At 36.5% G+C, this 22,732-nt stretch overlaps 1 protein-coding gene across 3 annotated transcripts in view; it reads left to right on the top strand.

Moving 5' to 3' along the window:
• The window catches only part of BCAR3 (BCAR3 adaptor protein, NSP family member), a 104,583-nt gene that overhangs the window by 13,918 nt on the left and 67,933 nt on the right, over positions 1–22,732 (top strand). Inside the window, exon 1 of one of the 3 annotated variants that reach the window (XM_086753357.1) lies at positions 6,626–6,912. The exons of the other annotated variants lie outside the window; for them this stretch is intronic. Coding sequence (XP_086609483.1) covers positions 6,783–6,912 — 130 coding nt within the window. The 5' untranslated portion in view covers positions 6,626–6,782. Of the gene's footprint in view, positions 1–6,625; positions 6,913–22,732 lie in introns of those variants that run through there. 3 annotated transcript variants of the gene reach the window in all.

Genomic DNA, 22,732 nt, shown 5'->3' on the forward strand with positions numbered 1-22,732 from the left:
CTCCAGCCTGTCAAGGTCCCTCTGGATGGCATCCCTCCCTTCCAGCGTGTCGACAGCACCACACAGCTTGGTGTCGTCGGCTAACTTGCTGAGGGTGCACTCTGTCCCACTGTCCATGTCGCCGACAAAGATGTTGAACAGGGCCGGGCCCAGCACGGACCCCTGAGGGACGCCACTCGTGACCGGTCTCCACTTGGACATTGAGCTGTTGACCACCACTCTCTGAGTGCGGCCATCCAGCCAACTCCTTATCCACCGAGTGGTCCGTCCATCAAACCCATGCCTCTCTAGTTTAGAGAGAAGGATGTCGTGCGGGACAGTGTCAAAAGCTTTGCACAAGTTCAGGTAGATGATGTCAGTTGCTCGTCCCTTGTCCACCGATGCCGTCACCCCGTCATAGAAGGCCACCAAATTGGTCAGGCACGATCTGCCCTTGGTGAAGCCATGTTGGCTGTCACCAACCACCTCCTTGCTCTCCATGTGCCTTAGCATGGTTTCCAGGAGAATCTGCTCCATGACCTTGCCAGGCACAGAGGTGAGGCTGACCGGCCTGTAGTTACCTGGGTCTTCCTTATTCCCCTTTTTAAAAATGGGGGTTATGTTCCCCCTCTTCCAGTCATCGGGGACCTCACCAGACCACCACAACTTCTCAAATACGACAGCCAGTGGCTTGGCAACTTCATCCGCCAGTTCCCTCAGGACCCGCGGATGGATCTCATCAGGACCCATGGACTTGTGCACCTTCAGGTTCCTCAGATGATCCCGAACCTGCTCTTCGAGTACAATGGGCAGTTCTTCATTCTCGCAGTCCCTGCTTGCACCTTCTACAGCTTGGGCGGTGGGACAGGAACTCTTGTCGGTGAAGACTGAGGCAAAAAAGTCATTGAGAACCTCAGCCTTCTCCATGTCCTGGGTAACCAGGACACCAGTTCCCTTCTGGAGGGGGGCTACATTTACCCTGGACTTTCTTTTGTCCCCTACGTACCTATAAAAGCTCTTCCTGTTACATTTTATATCCCTGGCCAGATTCAGTTCTGCCAGGGCTTTGGCCTTCCTTACCTTATCCCTGGCCACTCGCGCAGCCTCTTTGTAGTCTTCCCAGGCTACCTGTCCCCACTTTCACCCTCTATAGGCTTCCTTTTTCACTTTCAGTTGGTCCAGGAGCTCCTTGCTCATCCACGCCGGCCTCCTGGCCTTTTTGCCCGACTTGTTTTTCATCGGGATGCACCTCTGCTGAGCTTGGAGGAGGTGCTCCTTGAATATGGACCAACTTTCCTAGGCCCCTCTTCCCTCCAGGGCCACCTCCCATGGCACTTGGCCCATCAGGTCCCTGAACAGGCCGAAGTCCGCCTTCCTGAAGTCTAGGGCAGAGAGCTTGCCATGTAGTTTCCTTGCTGCCCTGTGGATCTTGAACTCCACCATGTCATGGTCGCTGCAGCCAAGGCTGTCCTTTAGTTTCACATCCCCCACCAGCCCCTCCCTGTTGGTGAGCACAAGGTCGAGCATGGCACCCTATGGCACCCCATTCATTCAAGTGCTTGTAAAGTAGCAAATGCTTCTTTGTGTCTTCCTCTTTGGTCACACTCAGTAATAAACTGAATTCAAATAATAAACTCCTAAGTCTAAAATTTTTGAAAGCAACCATTACTTTCATGCCCATAATTTCTTTTTTTCTGCCACAGCAGCTGATTGCAATCCACAGTACCAATGTTGAGACACTTACCTGATTTGTGCATTGAAGATACATATCTAAGAGCACTATTGGTTCCTGGAGTAAGTTACACCTCCAAATTGTGTAAGGATTGTGTAATGCTTTGCAGTGAATTATATGATTGGAATTATAATTGGATGTCAGGCTAGGAACTCTTTTTGTCATATGAAAGGGTTTCTGTAAAGAAGGAAAATAATCTAGTCACTGTTGGAGTCTTTTCTGTATATTTTTAATGAAAGGCCTGTCACTTTATTTGTTGGAGTAATGACATCAGATTAGTGCTGCTTTCTTAACTGTGTCTAATCTCATTTGATTCAAGCATCATGGAATTAAAAAAAATCAATGTAGCATAGGTTTATTTTGAAATAAGAGGGAGATAGTGAATCAGTGAACATCAGTTCATCACGTTTAATTAGCTGACGGATTTTCTGCAGCTGTTAAGCAGGATCTGAATTAGCAAATTGGATGTAGGCTTATTAATTTGTAGGGAAGTTCTGGTGTGGAAACTGGAAACTTTAAATCTGACTCTGTTTTCCTTTATACAGAGACTTTCTTTTTTAATTTAACAGAAATTAGAATTTATCTATATATTTTCGGTAGTTCCTTCAGTAATGTGAAGGATTTCTTTCAGTCACCTTCCACCAAGCTACAAAATCCAAAAGGTTAATATTTGCCTCCAATTTTGTATTATTTGCAGGCAATAAAAGATCATACACAACTCAGAAATTCCTTTACGTATCAATACATCAAATGCAAATCAAGTGAACTTTGCAGTGTTAGAGCAGTGACCTTCAACCAGACTCTGAGTCAAGAATTTCTGTTTCCAAGGCTTCTCATTCTGGCTGAGTGTTTTCCTGGCATAATGTATGGATCTTTTGTGGTGTGTTGTTTGCTGGATAATGAATGAAGGCACTCTGGTTCATTTATCCTACTGTCTTGCTTGGGATATGAACTATGTTGCCAGAAAAGAAAGTCCAGTGCTCTCACTTTCCATTCTAATCCTCTCATCATTAGGATTGCTATAGCAGTTCTCTGTTGCATGCATATTTTTTCAACTATAGAACCTAGTGGTAGTTTTGGAGAGTCAGTAAAAGTTGAGTGATTTTGAACAATAGATAACACTTATTGAATATTGTATGGTTGTGCTTTAGAAGCTCTCCATCGTCATAAACAATTTGTATCTTTGAATGAGAAAAAAAATCTTATTTTTTTATAATTTCATTTCACTTCTTCCATACACTGTTTTTCTTTTTTTCACATTGGTTGATCTCTTTTTGTATTATCCTTGTTTCAAACAGTTGAATTTAGGGCTATCTGATATATTATCATAACAGTGATATAAAAGGTATAGTAGACTGAGGAGTGTTGTGGGTTGTTTGGGCTTGGTTTTGGGGGATGTGGTGTTTGTAGGTTTGGTTTTGTTTTGTTTTTTTTAAAAAAGGACTCACTTTGTATGCAGGCAGATACTCTTTAAGGAGAAAAATACTACTATAAAAGATAACTGTCTTGATTTCCAAATCAAAGAAATAGGAATTTGTTTGGAATAGGTCATGGCTTTTTTGTTCACTACATATAACACACTGATAAGAGTTTACAGATAATTATTAAAAATCTTTCCTGTAAAAATTATTAATTTGGCTTTATAATTAGACCCAAGAGGGGGTAATTTCACTATGACCATTGAAATTGCACATAGGCTCTGGTTTGAGTTGTATATTTACAGTATAAGTACACTGATTTGTATGTGAACTTCATTTTGCAGATACAGAAATATGGGTAAACATCTAATCTGCTGCACAGTTTTTTGTTAACGGAGTAAGGAACAAACTCCATTTCAAACATTCTTTAGCGAGAATGCATGAGACTTTTTTTTTTTAGTAAAGAATGATCTTTTGTACAATTATCTTTAACTGGATTATGTCACAGAATTGCCTTGTATTTATTAACCTCCTGTTAGGTCTGGATAGCTTGCTAAGAAAATAATATAACCCTATTTTGACAGAATGCGCTTTTTAGACATAATTTTGGGAGAACAGAATAAATTCTTTTACATATTTTCTTTCTTGAATTAATGATCCAAGAAATGGCAAGGCTATAATCTCTATTGTTTTTAACCTTATTAATTCATGTTATTAGAGTAAATTGTTATTAGTAACTTTTGAAAAAAACCCTATTATTACTTACCATAAAGTTTAGGGGTTTTTTAAATTAAAATTTCCCAAAATATCGCTATGATCCTACTGAATGTATGAGCTGGCTGGGGCATCTCTGCATCTTACATCACTGACCAGTAGCTGAGGTAATTGTCTCATCCTGAGAAGAAGAGTTAAGGAGCATCAACAAAGCTGGCACAGAAGAATGTCTGGAAAGCTTGACATTCACCTCTAGGGAGGGCTGTGGTTATTAATGGACTGGAAGACTGCTCATGGAATAGCTGCATCAGTTCTCTAAAATGGTAGCTGAATATTCCATTCTATCAGAGATCGTCTGATCGTATGATCTCCATAACAATACTTATTTTCTCCCAAATGAGAGACATCTAGGATTTTGAACTTTTGCATAATAAATATTTAGATACTAAATACCAAAATTGCTTTTAAAAATACCAGTCCTTACTCCAGAATCCTTAACTTCCACTGGCCTCTCTGTTTGATGCCTGTATTTTGGATGTGTTACATACCCGTATATTCGAGGATTGATATCTTTGTGATTTCTTCTTTAGAAATCAAATCTGATTGTTTTACTCTTATCTCTAGACAACTAACAAAACTTAAAATCCAGTTATGGCTTCAGATTATTCTGAACTTGCTGCATTGGCAAAGGACCTTAAACCAGTTACTTAAAGCAATTGTGAAATGGCATAGCTTAACATTCTGGAAAATGCTTAATGGTGAGGATCTATTGGAAGCTTTGTGACAGAGAGAACATAATATAACCTGGAAAAAGCGGCAGAAACATCAGTGTTTTATTACACAGTTAAAAGATTAAAAATGTGGAGATTTTTAATCCTAAATTTCACTGTCAAGTAGTGGTTTGATCTGGTTTAGACTGATTTGTTATTTTTAAATCTGTGATCCATTTGCTTGTCTGAACTTAGTTGTATTTCAGCAGTGTACATTCCTTTTTCTTACCCTACATCACAACTGTTCAGGATATTAACGTTTTTTTTTTAAATCCCACACCTCTGCTGCTAACTCTCCCTTAAGACCTGATAAAATAAAGCTAATCAAAAAGCTGCCTTGAAAAAGGCATCACTTTACAGGGATTCAGTCAAAAGACAGCATACCAACTGATACAATTCAAGTATGGAGGTTTTTTTAACAATGGGGAGAAAAATTGCTTATTTTTAAAAAATTGAAACCTATTTTCGAGCCAAGTGTTGATCTGCTTCCAGAGCAATTAATATGTTTACAGACTGTTCTGCTAGTAAAACTGCACTATTGCTCATGTAATGGTGGGGGAAAAAAAGAAAAAAAAAATCTAGTCATTCTTATGTGTCAGTTTTTTTTCACTAATTATGCTTTATTGCAGGCTTTCAGATCTTTGTTTTGGTCTGTGCTAGATTCCTGTTCTCTATTCTCTTTACTCTCTTTAATAGCTTCAGCTTAATTTTCTCCGTGTCTTTTCATTTGGCTAGTTTTAGCTTCTGTTTTTCTTCCTCTTTCTGCATCTCACATTTCTCTGCCTGTGCCTTTCTCATTAATATGGAGTTTATTTCCTACTTTTTGAAAATACTTTTAGAAAGACTTCTCTAGAAGTGGAGGAAGGAATGTGTAAGAGAAAAAGTGAAAAGTAAAAGGACAAGATGGTTTGAGGAGGGAGCTAAAATAGAGTTGTTTAGTTATACCTAGAGAGGGAATGACTTAAAATTTTAAAAGATCAGGATTACAAAAAAACATGCATCCATGAAGTTTAGGAACCATCAATAATATCTTAACATTTCAGTGAAGGAAAGAAGAGCTCTCAGTGATTTTTCGTACAGATAGGAGGCAGAAGTCCTCAAGTGCAGTGTTCTTGATTGGTGTTCTGCTGTCCTTCTTTGTACAAGCTCTGTTTCTGCACTCATGCCTAGCCACATCGTTAGAATTGAGAGCAGAAAATTTCCTTACAATGTTAAGTCTCTTATGGAAAGATTTCTTTATATTGTAGCCTAGTGTTCTTAGGAGACTTTAATATAGTCCTTTCACAACTACACACTTAGTATGATGACTACTGTGTTACAGACTGCTGTACTTCTTTCATCAGATTTCTGGATGTATCAGTTAATGTTAGTGTGACTTTTAAGATTGACATGGATACTTGTGCTAATAAACTTCAGGTTTTACAGTGCAATGCTGTCGGTCTTGAAACTTGCTTACCATCTTGTTTGGATAAAGAACAGACCCTCCCCCACAGTGAGCCTAACCTAGGCTCACTTTGAAAGCCTGTATATTTAAACAAGCCCTCCAGGACAGGAGATGAGCTAGAATCTGTTTTAGTTTCATTGTCTGGAATACTGCTGCTGTTACTTTTGCATGCAGATTTACTATTGTATTGTAAACACTTAGAAATAGGTGGAGTATAAATGAAGGAAAATATATCAAAGGAGGGCTGCTGTTACTACTGCATAGACTTGTAAATGAGCTGTTTCTGTCTTCTTTTGCTCTTCTAATGAGAATACGGAAGCTTCAGACAGATGCCAGAGAAAAAGTTTAATGAGTTAAACTTAAATGTTTAAAAGGACTGAAGCACTCCTTTCAGGTTGTACTTGATACAGCATAAAATTTGTGATGAAGAGTTTATCTGGTACTTGCAAGATTACAGACATAATGCTATCAAAGGCAAAATCATACTGCAGGTGGAAGCCCAATGCTTCACCTGCAATGCGTTTGGATTGTAACACTATCTAAGATACACTTGTGTCACTCAACAGGTGTTTAGATATTGGTGCAAATTCAGGGCTTGGCTGAAGTAATAAGCTTTGCTCCGAATCACAGCTGAGTTCCTGTAAGTTACACTTGAGAATCAAAGTTCCACTTGATGGTGTCCTATACTGCAGCAGTATGGATCATCCTGTCTCTGCACTGGTGCTATGTTATTGCAGCAGATTGCTACACAATGTGGTGAGGCAAGACTGGAGAGCCTTCTGATGAAGAGGCTTGGTGCGCAACAGTGTCGATGGAAGCTTGTTGTGAGGAATGCCACAGTACAGAAGTCAGCAGGTAAGGAAAGCTCAGTGGTGATGACTGAGTAATCAATAGAATCCAAACTTAGGCCTTCATTTAAACATAATTCATGGCTTGGATACACTAACACTTCATCAAGGAATAGAAGGGAAACAGAAAAGGAGAACGAATCCTTTGGGCTATCTGCAGACTAATAAAACTGTTGTGTAGACAGACTTGGTAAAGTATGAAGTTTGCTACCGCAAAATTAATAAAAAATACTTTGAACAAATTTGAATTGGCATCACAAGTTTAGACAGGCTCAGGATTTTGCCTTATCTACCTGTGGTGTTTTTTTTATCTGGCCCTAGGAATCCTGGCACTGCCTTTACCATATCTTCAAAGGGAAAGGAAATTGTTCTTTGTTTATCAGACTTGCCCTCTGTCCACAAAAATACAACTGGTAGTATTTTTGCAAGTAAACTTGGTCAATTCAAAGAAATTCCTGACTCACCACCAATGTGTTCTCGAACTAAAAGCTAAGTATCTTAACATTTCAGCCAGCTAGCTCTTTGTGTCCGAAGGTGTAGTAGAAAAATAAGATACTGCTTTTTGCACATATTATCAGATGCTAGAATTTAGTAAGTAAAGGATCTGTCTGATTCTTGCAGGCAGATTGACTTCCTAAGAAGACTGATGAGATTACGACCCATATTGTCCTTTATGGCTGAGCTTCCCGTAAAGCAGCTTCTGAACTGTTGCAATTGTTAGCCCAAGTTTTAATGATACTCAGAAATTTTTTATTGCTAGCTGTCTCAGTGCAAGTTACTTGGTCTTGTGAGTTATAGCCCTAAATGTAATCTATGCAAGGACATTCAGTTTAGAAGAAGGAGAGAACAGCAATGTAAAAATAAATAGAATTTAGGTTAAAACTGCATTTGTTCCAGCTTTGTGCCCAGTGCTCTATAGATGATTCTCACTGAATACAATAGTTTAATAAGCCTGCTTCTTTGGACTTGATGACCTTAACGGTCTTTATCAATCTAAAGGATTCTGTTGTTATTTATCATATTCAGGAAATGCACTCTTTCTTTTTCCTGTGTAATGATAAGTTGATTAAAAAGAAATAGATCAGTGAGTGATTTTACTTTCTGAGGAAATTGAGTTTACAACTAAATTATTTTTCATTTCAGACAAAGTTAAATACTTCTGTCATCGGTTATTATGCAGCTTTATGAAGTATATCTGGAGGTAGCAGCTAGTATGTTATGTTCTGCTCTAAACCCATAAACAGTTCTTATTGCTTCATTATCTTTGCTTGGTAACCAGACATCTTGAGCAGTAGCTGTTTTTGCTGTTCACTTGCTTTAGAAATAATACTAGAATTTTTTCTAGCAAAATGTCATTTGCTATGGTATCAGTTTGCTATGTTTTATAAGGAAGAAATATTATTATTTCCAAGTAATTTAATTTACTGTAAAAAGTTACAAAATAAGTCTTTTATGTTAAATGAAATCACCATGGCTTAGCAGGAATGTATTTTTCCTGTTCTCCTAGATCTTATGGTTAAGTATATTTTGTTACTAGGATTCTATTTGTTGGTTTTGTGAGATTCTGTAATTAACTGGAACAGTTATAATCTAAGTAATCAATATGAAATTTTTTTTGTTTAGTGTCTTTTCTTCTTAATCCATTATTTAAATAAATAGAAGTAATTTACATTAGGGGTTGTGGTTGAAATTGTAAAATAAAAGTCAACAAAAATGAGTGTATAGATGGCTAGGGAAATGTACCAGGCATGGCTTTGCAGCTTGGGGTACCAGATTGATGGGGAGGAGTGAGAGGGAGAGAGAAGGAGGGAAGGAACAGACAATTCCTGTTGTTAACTACACAGTTCAGAAGTTTAGAGCAGCCAAGAAGTAAGAACACATGTACGTGAGAGCAAAGGCAGGTTGCAGAGTAGAGAGGCCCAAGACTACTAAACTGTCGCAGAAAAGGAGAGGAGAAACCAGGCTTAGATAAGCTGAGACTTTTGTTCTAATCTATTTCAATGCAAAATCGGCTGGGTTTGCTCAAACCACCTTTATGAGTTTCTTAAGCTGAAAAGATTGGTTTGGCACTGGCGTATGTGAGGAGTGCCAACACGGTCCTTTGTGTTTCGCTGCAATGAACTGCAATATAGGGCCATAATAGAGCACAACTTGAAAAGAGAGCATGCGTTTGTCCATTGGTCATAATTTAGCAAACACACACCTGTGCTCTGTTTTGTTATTATTACTGCTACCAGTTTGATTCTTATAACAAGTTTAATTTTGTAGATCAGATAGCGCTCAATTCCTAGACTTAACTGGTCACGTGAATATCTCAGCCTTTTTTAAAAAGTTACCTTATTTGAGGCACAACTTGAAAGAAAGACCTAAATTTATCATAAAAGTTCAAGCACCAGAAAGCAAATAAAAAGCATATTGTTATTAAACAAAAAATTGTGGGGCCTGATTCAAGAGTTCTGTGTGTATAAAGTCAAATATTGTGTATAAGCAGCCTTATTACAAAAATACAGCAATCTTACTATTTCCTTCCCATTCTGAAGGGCAGAAGAGGTGAAGACTAATCTATTCCATGATAAAACGTTTCAGAAACCTATTGCAGTAGTAAATAGTAAAGAACTTGAGACAGGCTCTTTATTTGAGTGGTCCTGGATCTGCACGTTTTAAAAAAATGCACACTCTGCAGGGGGGGCAGTTGTTTTGTTTTATTTGTTTTATAAAAGAGGACCATTTCACATATCCAGTTTAGCATTTGACCATGCAAATGGTAGACTTGGTGCAGTGGAGGTTAATAACTTGTGGGTTGATATGGCTGACAAACTAGAAGAAGCAGGACTATAATGTTTTAAATTGGATTAGTCTACAGTGAAATTTTAGCTTGGAATCACAGCTGTAATTTCATTTCCTCTTGACCCCCTCTCCTCACAGAGAGCTTACCATGCTAGCTTTAACCAGATTTCTGGTTATATGACATATGCATTTGCAGTCTGTTACTGTTGGGTACATTATAGGCTCTGGCTGTTCATGCTGAGAAGCAGCTGTGGAGTCTTTTCAATAGTGCATACTAGCTTAAGTTCCGCATTGCACTAACATGGTGCTTGTGATTGGCTTCAGGTGCAGTTAGAATAAATTCCCATCTAGCTACAAAAGACCACATAGATGTTCAGAAAGAGGAAAGACTTACTAGACTGTAGCGATCAACGTTTTCTGTAGAAGTGCTTGATGATATTAGTTCTCTTTATTTATTTAACTAGCATCTGCATCATATAAACACTACTACAACTAGCCCTAATCTTCAAAGTATTGCTAAGTTGCATGTACTGAATGAATTTGGAGATTTGTACTAGTCTTTTCTGGTGATCTGCCAAGTTCATTAATACTTGATCACCTCATTGCCGTCAGGTCACCTGCCAGGGCAAATCTGACCTGCATCAGGCATGAACATTTACCATTTCTGTCAATCAATAAGCATACACAGTACACTGTTGATGTTAAATTTAGGCTGGTTGCAGGAGGATGGACAAGAACTAGTCTGGGCATAGAGTTAGGGAATTGCCAATAAGTGAGATCAAGTACTGCTAAAAGTCTGCAGGCGCAAAGTGACACTTTAAAAATTGTTGGAACTAACTTGCACTAGTGGAGCAGGTTTGTGCCAGGTCATCACTCCAAGTGAAAGGCAAAAATATCTGCATGGAATACACATCTGCAGAAGTGTATTAGTCACTTCATAGGACAAGCTTATGCTTATGAAAGTGTTGTAAGAACCAAGTATACAGGAGTGCTTACTACCCCAGATATCACCACAGCTGTTGGTAGTTCATTGTGTAAGGACTTTCAGAGATTTTGGTTGTCTCTGTGTCTTTGTTTTAAATAGTTTTTGATTTTGCTGTTTTGTTTTCTCTGCACGTACTGTCTTTTACGCTCACTTATACTTTTGTTACCTAGAGCATCTGTGACAATATGTTCCCCGTTGAATAAGATTGTGTGAAAAACTGCTTCTTCTGTTTTAGAGCTTCTACTTAATAATTAAAAGTGTGTTGATGTTATGAAGTGGAGATAGTTGCACTTCTGTTATGTGAAGAGTGTTTAGTCTATGCCTTCCATAAGCAGTACGTAAAGAATGATGAACCACTGTCTTAGTTGCTTCTTATAAGGTATTGGTGATAGGTATTAGCTGCCTACCAACTGAAAATACCTGGTTTGAAATCCGACTTAAGGATAGAGTAACTCAGTGTTTGTGGCATTATTTGTGAAATGTCTGGAAAACAGAACTGTATCACAAGGAGAAAAATTGATACATTCCATGTAACTGAATTATTCTGACACAGTAGTCTGTGTAGATGTTAAGGCAAACCTTTTAATTATCTGTGAATGACAATCTGCTGTGTGGTTGCTGAGTTGCTGAGTCAGTACGTATTTAAGTCCCAGTTGGTATTTTGTACAGTCTTTATCTTTACCTAAACATTGGCCAGAAACAGCATATACAAGTTGAGTAATGTTTTGTGTTTGTTTATCTGTAGTCTGTAATAGATTTGCTAAACGTCAGACTGCAGTAAAAATCCAGGTTAGAAGTGTCACTTCAGTGCCTAACCTGCCAACAATATTTATGCTAATGGTTTCTTTTCAAATAATTCAGTACCCTTAAGTCCTTCACAACAATTTGTCATGTTTTTTACCGAAAAAAAAATTGATTATGATAGCTTAAAACAATTATTTGAAAAAGGAAACATGAAGCAAATCAGGGATTAAAATAAATGAATGAGAGTATTGATAGTCAGCTCAGTACATTGTGTGATACTGCATATTCCTACTAGCTCTGTCTGCTCTGAGCTATTATTGTAAAAGCCACTCCTCTAGATTCAGGCTGAACAGCATGGTAATGTCTGTGACAGTTTGAGCCTTTGGAGATGGAGTTGGTTGAACAGAGTAGTCTATTCAGATAAATGCGGGGGATTCATTCACATGGAAATCATTCCTGGCACAGCTGATACAAAATATGAGTGAAAGAGGAACGAAAAAGGAGCCACAGAGGGCTGCACTCCCGGCAGCAGTAAATCAGCAGAGCTTCATTGTTCACGATACATGTAAGTTACTCTGCATCAGATTAGTCTCATCCAAAGTTTTAAGAGGTAGTGGTGAGACGTAGTCCTACAGTAAAAGATTACTTTAAATTCATTTGAAACCTGATTCTCATTTATGTGTATAAATAAACCATGTTATGCTGTTATAGCAACAAACTTTAAAGTGAAGTGATTTTTGTCTTCCTTAAAAGCCCATACGTGTTCTTCTGTAGTACTGAAAAGTTGGATAAGTCCAGTTAAAATTGGTAAAGAGGGTAGAAAAAATGCAAAGCTAGCCAGTACCAGCAAAAGCCTGGTATTATACCTAGGAAATCTGTGTTTTTCTGAATTTTGCTATGTCAGATGTGCTTCCACTAGGAGGAGTTGTCATCATGTACTTATACTGTAAGAGTATCAGATTTGTGCTTTAATTATTTAACTTATTTGATGGAAAATGCAATTACTTACAGTTACAATGTGAAATATCTATGAAGTTCACCTGTATCTGACTGGCTTGTACTTACTGCTAGTTGGTATGAATATAAATATGAAGGAAAACTTGCAGCTTGTGATATGCAAAAAACAAACACGTTTGCTTGTAAGATTTAGGGCAAAAATTGAGTGCGTTTCCTAGACATTACAATTTATTTTGAATTTCATGTTTTCCATAAAATATTGTGATAACTTGAGAATTTCAGAATTTTAAGTTTATGTTTCAATAGTCGTAGTTAAGGGAAAAGCTTGAAATGAAACGCCAGGTTGTCTGGAAAGCCCAAGAAAGAGGCAGGACGGTAAAAAGTTAAATCTTGTATGTGCACAGTCTTACGATTTTTTTGTTTAGTTGTTTTTTGTTTAACACTTACATTGCAAATACAGATTATGACTTAAAAATATGGTGGTTTAGAAGTCCTAATGGGACATGCTTTCATTTGTATTTTAAAATAAATGTAATACAGTTACTGCCTGGATTTAAGCGCTTCTCTTGATCTGCTTGCCACTCAAGTGTTGCAAGACAGTGGTACATTTGGTGGTACAGTTTTGCTTTGTTTCTCATACAGCTTTCCACTACTCATCTCTTTTCATCAAATAATGAAATATTATTTTAGTAAAATATATGTTTTGGTAGTTTTTCAGCAATACAGCTTCTACATAGGCTCCTGTGTGATAAAGAGACAGAGATCTTAATCAAACCTGTCCTTTCACTAAGAGAAGGGGACTGCTTAAGATGTGTATCAACTTGGTATGTTTAAAAGATTTTCAGATTGTTCTAGAGCAAAAGAAAATGGATGCTTAAACCAGAACTGAAGTTTTCCGTGCAGCTTTACTATTTCTTTTGTCTAAAGGTCTTGATTTTTGCACTGAATCAAACAGCTATAGTGAAGTACAGTGCTGCCACTCCCCAGCTGTCTACCCCATCCCTTTGCTGTAGCTGTTTCCACAACACAGTTGGCAGAAACAAGAAAGTCTCTGCCTCACTTGCTTTATTTTTCAGTCCAAGATGGATTAAAAGGATGTATGTTTACGTGCAGACTGTGATCTGGATGGCAGAGGAGTCCATAACCTGCAGCAGAATTTGAGAGGAGATTTAATGTCTCGGATTCTCACTTCTGCTGTTTGACTACTTCCTCATCATTGCTTGCTTTGTGCCAGCCCAAGTTTTCCTGTGGCTGTACAGTGAAGGAAATAAGAGACCTCATTTGACTTGAAATAACAACGCCGCCTTCTGGGTCATTTTCTCTGATGGATCAAGTCCCTGATCCCCTTCAGTGCATGGTCAAGTAAATGCTAGTGCTGGCACAGCAAAGAAATCAGTGCAAGGGCCAAACAAGCACCTCGAGTTGGAGGCTAGTAATAGATGGTAGCTACATAAACTGGCAGCAACAGTGCTGCAACCAGACGTATAACCGTAGTTGAAAGCAACTGTAGACTAATGGTTCTAGCCAAATTAATTTGACAGAGAAAAGCAAAGCAGTGTTTAGACAGTCTGTTGGAATGTGAATACATTTCTTCTCTATTCATTTTCACAGCTTTTACTCGCATCTCTTTGAAAGCACAGTAGCTAAATGCTTGATAGAACGGTAAGAAAATTTTTCTTTTGCAATATATTAAGTGCACATTTGGTATAGAAAAGATATTTCCACATTTGTGAACAACAAATCTCCACATTTTATGTGGACAGTACAAGTAAATATCAGTTTATGTTAGCTTATGAGTTTTTTGCTATGTTCCAGAGTCTCAGTTGAATTAATTTTAATCAGGTCTGAGTAGAAGAAAAAAAAGAAAAATAAGATTAAACACAAATTAAAAAATGCATGTCAGTTAGCCAAAGGCATTGGATGTTTTTTGTTTGTTTTGGTTTGATCCAAACCAAATTTTATTATTCAAGTTTTTTTAAAGAAAAAAAATCTGTTATTTACCTCTTCAGCACAGAAGGCGGCAAAATTGAAAACGCAAATATATTTCTAAATTTTTTGAGAATGTGATATACAACCTAATAGTAGTTTAACACAGTTTGTCAGCCATTACTGTGTACTGCCAGCAGCATGGTATGCACTGTGCAAATGCATAGTGCATTTGGAGTGGTCTAATTTATTTGTTTAGGTAGATAATACTGAGGATGCCGGTTGCTTCGACTCTACCAGCTTACCCCAAATTACTTAAAATCCCACTAATTATTTATTTGCATTCTCAAATGTACAAATGCATTTATTTTAAATAGCTGAAGTGACTCATTACACAGGAATGTCAGTCTTTGAATCTATTTTAAATTGAATATCTAAAAAAGAAATTTTTTCTGTTTCAGTAAAAATCACCACCAATAGAAATAATACACTGATGCCAGAGGAAAATAAAGGTGCATCTGAAAATGAAAGTACATATGAGTATATCTGAAAACAAAACTGATGGGCCTTTGATTCAAGGGAGCTAGTTAGGAAGGCATGTGAAGTTGCAAGCATGCCAACATCATGCAGATGTTCAATAAAACTATTTTTCTTAATAGATGATTGTGTCACAGCAGGAGGCTAATCTTAATGTGGAACTACAATACAAATCAATATTGTTGAAGTAGAATAGGCATAATAAGAGAAACTACTTTCCAGATGAGATGAAATTGCTGGCTCACCTGAGTAACTTTGGTGATGACAGGATTATACCATGATACATGGCTAGCTCCTTGTCATTATACAGCCTGAATCCCCAAGGGAGACTGAAAAAGGAGAATTAATTGTTGTCCCTCAAATAGTTACTATATCCACAATGGTTTTGAGTTGCTCAGCCTTGGTGTCTTCGCAATACATGCATACTTACTTTTCAAAAATTACAGTGAAGCTAATTTGATGAAACCATAGCTGAATTAAGAATCTGGTATTACATATCACTTACCTTGTGTCTGGAGTATAACAAGCCGACATCATCAGCAGCATCTTTTGATAGTTCTGGGATATTGTGATAGAGGAAAGAAGATGACTAATGAATTATCAGTATAGTAAAGCATTGTTGTATGAACAGTTGGATTTCAAAGCTACATATAAAACCTTTCTCTGTTTTTTGCTTCAGATATGCCCCAATATGTATGACTGCAGCTGTGAGCATGTTTTTAACATAGTACAGAAAAGCACTCCAAAAGTAAAAGATAAGTTCAGCTCAGTAGATCAGAGTGCCGCCACTGTAAGAACCTCCCATTATTACCCATTTGATAACTTTTGGCAGCAACTTCATTTCATAAAAGCCTCTGAACAGCTGCTGTTCAGAAACAGAACTGTACAAACCTAGGTTGAATTTGAATTGTTTATTTTGATGTAAAAAAAAACCAAAACCCTGAAATTGTATAAATGATCTGAGTGATACTGCAAGACCTTCCACATAAGGATTTCAAAATACTATAACTTCACTCTTGAGCTTCCTATGTAATAACAGAAGAAAAATTCTCACTGAATAAATAGAAGCTAGTAATGGAGCAACCCTGGCTTTATTCCATAAAAATCTGGTGACCTGACTAAACCTATGATGATCTCTTTATTGCAGGAAACTTGAGATGTTCAGGAAGTGACAGTGTTTAGAATGGGTAAATAGATGTTGTATTGCCCTCCAATACATGATGTCATCTTATATTTTTGTTTCCTTTCTTCCTCTGGAAAGGAAGGATATTAATTTCTCAGTGGGGAAAAAATATGTGCCCAACATCTGCCACACAGCTTGCCAATGTGTTTATAGTAATATTTTGGATGTTAAAAAATATTAGCATTACTTGCCTTGAGCAAGAGTTAAACCTGTTTTCAGAAAGAAAAATAAATAGTGTAAAAGTAGAAGAATAATAGGAAACTCTTTCTGCCTAAAATAAGTTCTCATAATTATATATTTAGGGTCTTCTACAATTTTATTTTGTAATTCCATTTTACTCTTAACCTTGATTAGGCTCTGAATATATCTTGTGTCCTGAACACTAGGTTGTACACTGCATCTGATTGACAGTGTAATATTGGTTAAATAAGAGATGTTTGAGTTACCTGTTTCTGTTACGTTTCTTCCCCAAAACTACCATTAGCAGAAGGATCAGAAAGGCAATTAATTATCTTGTGGGAGAAAGGAGATTCCCCTCCCCTCCCATCCCCCCCTTCAGTTGTAGGAACAATTTTTTTTGTTAAAACAGTAGGGAAAAAATCTACACAGGTGTCAACAAAGACTTAATAGCACATAAAAATATGCCATAAAATAATCACATTGATATGGCATTCAAAGGTGTAAGTGCAGTACATTTAAAACAATACATCTTATGCCTCTTGGTATCTTGTCTTATAAGGTTAATGTCATTTTCTGCTTGCACTTGAATTTCTTTTGGTATGGGAGTTTGGAGGTAGGGAGGAGGTTGAGTTTGGGTTTGGGTTTTTTTCTTTTTTTTTTTTTTTTTTTTTCATTTGGTGTAGATTAATAACAGAGCAACTGCAGCTGGACAAGTAAGATTAGATAGCCACTGTTTATTACTACATTGTTTAAAGAGAATGTTGCTCTGTGGAAATTCTGGGATTCCTTTCATGCTTAGTGCAGCATTTCTCCTTACTTTGGAATGATAAGTGTGATGACTCTTCACCAATTCTTGTAGATACTTTTAAATTGTCATGTACTAGAAAGGAAACTAAATATTCAAAATGAAATACAAAAACTGTAGTTTAAAAAAAATATTCCTAGTGAAGTTGTTAAACAGTTTTGAAAACAAGTTCCTTTATGACAACAAAATTAAAGTCTGTGACTGAATTGTGAGTGTATTAACCTGAAAAAAAGCTATTTGTCCACAGTTTTTCTAATGTCCTAACCAACTAGCTGTGTTTTCCTTTTATCTCCCTGAAAATTGTATGCCTTTCATGCTGATCATCTTGCAATCTGAAAGTACTTGTTTAAAGCAAGACAATAAATGAAAGATTTAAGTGGCTGAGCTTGTCCTTGCCTCACATAAGAATGTTCTCTACAGCTTTAACATTCCTCAGATAAATTCTTTTGTGGTGTTTCCATTAAATGTTGAGATTTTCTGATCGATGTTACTCCACAAGATGCTCTTGCTTACTGTAATACCACCGTTCTTTAGATGCATTATTGTCATCCATAGCCCACAATATTTTCACAATAATAAAAAACTAATAACATAAATGTTATGTGATTCACAGTACTATTGTAACACAGAAGACAGTAATATAGAACCATGGGACAGTTGTTTTGACAGTCAACAAACAAAAAAAAACCCTGCAGCAAAGATAGTTTACAGCTTACTGAGTCTGAAAGCTGCCTGTAAAATTTTTTGCTGAAGTACAAAACTCAAAAATAGGCTTATTGCATCATTCTGGATACAGTGGACTTTTTAAAAGTTCAAAGCCGTGAGTCAGAATTTCAGTTTTGCAGTATCTGTAGATTACAAGCATTATGTCTTTTCTTAGTTCCTCAGCTAAACTGAATATTTTTTCTGAAACAAAACTTTAATTTGAGAAAATACCTGACTTACGCTGACTTCACATACTAACGTGCTTAATACTAGGCATACGCTTAAGAACCATGTTGAACCAAGCTTCTAAGTTCTTGAAAGTCTAAGTAATTGCCTTTGATGTATTCTGCTTTTAAAAATAATTACTAATAACTATTTAGACTGGAGTTTTTATCTCTGCAGTAGAAGGTATGATTATATCCATTTTGCTCAGGAGGACAGTGATGCACAGTTTCTTGAATTAAATTGTTCTAAGCTAAGTAGTAAATTCATGGCAGTAGAAGACAAGAGTTCTTGGGTTTCAATCAACTGCTCTAGCCAGTTCTTAAGCCAGACCAGAAAGTGCTTATGATCTTGAATGAAGAAAGAAAACTTCAAGTTGGGATACTGTTCTCCCTGACAAATAAAATTTCCACATAATAGTGTTTTCTGCTGCAGCAAGTTCTTTAAAGTTACTAAAAAAAAAAAAAAATCCCAAAATTTATCTATAAAAGTTCACTCTGTTACCCTCAGCATATGCTGTTCAGTACTGGAGTTAACACCAACCCTTTTTGTGTTCCTCCTTACAATCCTTTTTGCTAAAGTTAGAAGAGCAGGCATATTGCATTTGTACTACTTTGTGTGTTTGGGTTTGGGCAGGGGAGTGTTGGGGGTTTTCTTGAGAGAAGCAAAGGGAGCCTCTGTCACTGTTGCCAAAGCTGAAAAATCCTTTCTACTGAAATGTGAATTAATCCTTAGTACCAGTTTTTGCATTTGGGTAAATGTAGAAAGGGATAAGGTAAGGGTAATAATTATTCAACTCCCTTATTTCGTGTCGTTAGATATATATGGCGTATCATTTGAGAAACACTTAATATGACATTTCTCAGCACCGAACAATTTCCCTAACAACTTTTGAAATAGTTACAGCTAGTGACATTAAAAATTGAGGCTTTCAGCAATTAGAGAACTATTCAGTCTAAATCAAAGAATGTCATGCTTTTGCAGTGGTTTCAGTTTGAAAGAAAGATTTTAAAATGACAAATTCAAAAACAATGGTTCACTTAGAGTAGAAATCTGTGTCAATTGTCTTATTTACACAGTGAAACAATGAGATTTTGTATTTTAGAGTCCTAGGCCTGACTTGTCAAATCTCCATTAGGAAAGGCCACTTTTAGTAATATGACTTGCTAGTAACAAAATGGAGTATATCCTATGGATTTCTCTCTATCCGCTTTACAGTGAAAATACAGAACAGTAAAAATTTAAATAAATACATTTGACATAAATTTTCTGCTTTGGACTTGTTTTCCTTTGCTCTAAAAGATGTTATCATCAAATTAATTTTGTACATACTTATAAATCAACAGAAAATTGACATTTTATACTGACTTACAAATAATCCCTTGAGTTATTCAGCAACTTATTTTTAAAATAAAATAGTAATTATTTTCTGGAGAGAAAGGGGAATAAAAGAGAACAGTTCAGGTTTTATTATCCAAATGCATTATCTGGAAATTCATGTTCTTCAAAACAGTGTCACAAATCATGTTATCTATTCATTATAGTGAATATCCTCTTGATTATCCAAAACATTCCAATATTATTATGCCCCTCAGTTCACTCTGAGATTTATCTTCCTTCATTAGCTTAAGTGCAACTGGCATACTAGCAGTTTTAGATTTTTTTTTTTTTTTAATTTAAAGGACTCTTAGCTTTTAGAAACTCTACAGCTATCTTGATCAGTTTTGTTTTGAGAAAGAATTGAGACAATTAATTAATGTTTTAAAATAAAGAGTCTTCATCCCTGCAATGACATACTTATCATGACAAAGGGGCTTCATATAACACATAAATATGCTTACGTTTGCTGTTACATAGCTTACAGTGTCAGAAACAGCAAACCTGTCTGAGAGATTTGAATTCTCCTAGAGTAATAGATATAGTATGTTCCTTACTCTGGCATTTGCTACAGAACTTACTCCATCTTGCAGAAGTTGATCTTAGGAAAATGGGAATTGAAAATCAAGTCCACCGAATGTATATAATTTTCAATATCCTGCTGTTTCAAGAGATAGAAAAAAAGAGAGGTAAGATTTCAGTGTTGTTTCCTAAAGACTAGAAGAATGAGTTAAGGCAACCTGAGCTTTCCTGTCACAAAGAGATGACAAACCAATAGTCTGATTCAGCCTAGCATACTGCTCTGAATACAGATCACAGGGGTACTTTACATAGACAGTAAGAAGAATAGCTAAACATTAATCTTTTGGCAGGGTTTTAAAAAATAATGTAACCTGTATTTTTTTTTTAGAAGCTGTCATTTAGAAAGAGCTCCACTTTCATTTCACCTTCTATTGCTCTCACAGTCTTCAGCTTAACAAGATACAGTAATGTTAACAGACCATAATTGAGAGGAGACTGTAACAAATGTCTTCCTCACTTGGAAAAATCATATCAGAAGGTCTAAACTAAGCTATTTTGTGTATATGCCACCTCATCTCTAGTGAGGAGAGAGGAAGAGTCTTGACCCTCCTTTTCCATTTGGGACTCTTCTATGAATTAAGACTTGATCATTACATCCTTTCTTGATTTTATCAGTTCAGTATCAAAATTCAACTCAAGTTCATGAGAATTGGAACAAGCCCTCTAAGACACTCCATTCTGAGTGGAAGGGTATAGTGAGAGGTTATTCAGCTATGACTTACTGTATGAGAATAGATAACAAGATGCAAGTATTATGCTGTCTGCTCAATAATTCTGAAGATCTCTGCCTAAGGCTTTTACAAATGTAATGTGAAGCAGTGATTTACTTGGCTAACATTCCTGCTTTTACTTTCTCTTGATCAAGATAAAGACTTTTGTAGCAGGTGTAGAAATTGAATATTCAGAAAATGTGTTTACCTACTTTAACTTTTCAGGACAAACTAGAACTGGTTGTGTGCAAGTAGATCAGTGTATTTTCTCAGTGTTTTCTGAGAAGTTCAAAATTGGTTTAACAATTATATAACTTCTACAATTTATTGGTTTAACTTTCTTAAAATATAAGTATGATATTTTTGTAACTGGTACTATGAACAGATTAGGAAATTATTCAAGTTGATTACTGCAGTAAAACTAGACATATTTAAATCAGAATCTGTTTTCATGTGGCTTTGGGACTGCATTTTGTAGCCTTTTCAGGTACTGAAGTGAAGAATATGTGTCAGTTCTCAGTGTTTTCAGAGGAAAGGACTGTTCAAACTGTCATTCACATGATGAATTGATTTATAGATATTGTGTAACATTTCAATCAACTCACTGGAATGTTACACGTTCTATTAATATAGCTACAACTGGTGATTATTCTTCAGATATGTTGAACTAAATCTAATCTTGCCATACTGCTGGTGATTCCAGTGAATTTGAGCCAGACATTTTATGTTCAAACTGAAGTGTATATATTTTTTTACCTCTAGACATATGTCTTGCAAGGTGACAGCATGACGCCATTTGTTTATCTTTTTTTTTTTTTTTTGGCAGTTAAGTGCTAGAATTCTTTAAGCTAAATTCTAATAAAAGTAGCAGTGTTTCATATTTTTATGGGCATTTTTCTTGGTGAGCAGTGTTTTTGTTCACTCCCTGGTTTTGGCTAATGAAAACAATTAAGTGTATAATTGAATTATGTGCTTGAAAAATAGAGGCAAATTAATCTCTGAGTTGTTTTGTTTATGCCAGGATATTTGCATCCTAGATAGCTTTGCCTATTGTATTAAATAATTCTGGGAAGGCTGCAGAACAGATCAGTGCAGTCAGTCATACATGAGTGCAGACTGTTTTGTTTTCACAATAGGGACCAATAGTGGTTATCTAGTCTCCAGCCTATTATGACATGGGGTTTTTTTGTGTCTGTCTTTAACAGAGTGCTGTGTCTACAAGCTGTTTTCTATCACTGAACTGTGCTGAAGTCAGACATTAGAAAAAACTTTTTTTTTAGTCTTCTGTTCTATTAAATAAATACCAATGTCCTACTAACATACTTAGCAGGACAGAGCAAAGGCTATATTATTCTGTTTGCTGTTATTCTGAGCTTTAAACAGCAGCATTGTATTTGTGCTGGTTCAACAGTTTCCAGACAGTGCTTGATGTATCACTTTAATATGTAAGAATTTTCACAAGGTTAATTTTGTAGGACTAAGCATTTCTTTGTACAGTGAAGTGAAGTTTTGGAAAATTTTGTCAAAACATTTTCTGTTTTCTAAAATGTTACCTGGTTCTGAAACTACTTTGAACAGAACATGTCTCAGTACGCTAAGGTTTTGATTCACCCTATCTAACTCTAGCTACTTGGGCTGTGTTTCCACAGTAATTAATACCACGATCTGTGCATTGACATAATGCCCAGCAGCACATTTGACCTGGATCAAATATCTGCACATGATCGCGTATTTGTTGACGTAAGCAGAGTCCACAATACGAAGTTCACTACCTTTATGCTTTTACACTATCTCTCTGCCAGCCAATGGTACGAAAGTTATTAGAATGATTCTGTGATTGTAGAATAACTGATTTGATGTGAGTAGCATTACCTAAGCAGTAGAAAAATGACCATTCAAAATGTTAAACCACTGCAGTCCAGCAGAATGAATTTTATAGTGGATCAGTGCTTTGAATAATGGGGCTCTGATATTTTTGATCAGTATTAGAAAACTGAAAGACCGCTATGCCATTGACTCTTGACCTTAATTGAAGCTTGGGTTTCAAAATGCCAACCTAAGCAGTCTGTGCCCTCTTCAGCTTTCCTTTAGCTACTTTTTCCCATCTCTGTATCGTTTCTTCTGTTG

Source organism: Chlamydotis macqueenii, chromosome 8, assembly GCF_036417535.1.
Source record: "Chlamydotis macqueenii isolate bChlMac1 chromosome 8, bChlMac1.mat, whole genome shotgun sequence".
Taxonomy (NCBI): domain Eukaryota; kingdom Metazoa; phylum Chordata; class Aves; order Otidiformes; family Otididae; genus Chlamydotis; species Chlamydotis macqueenii.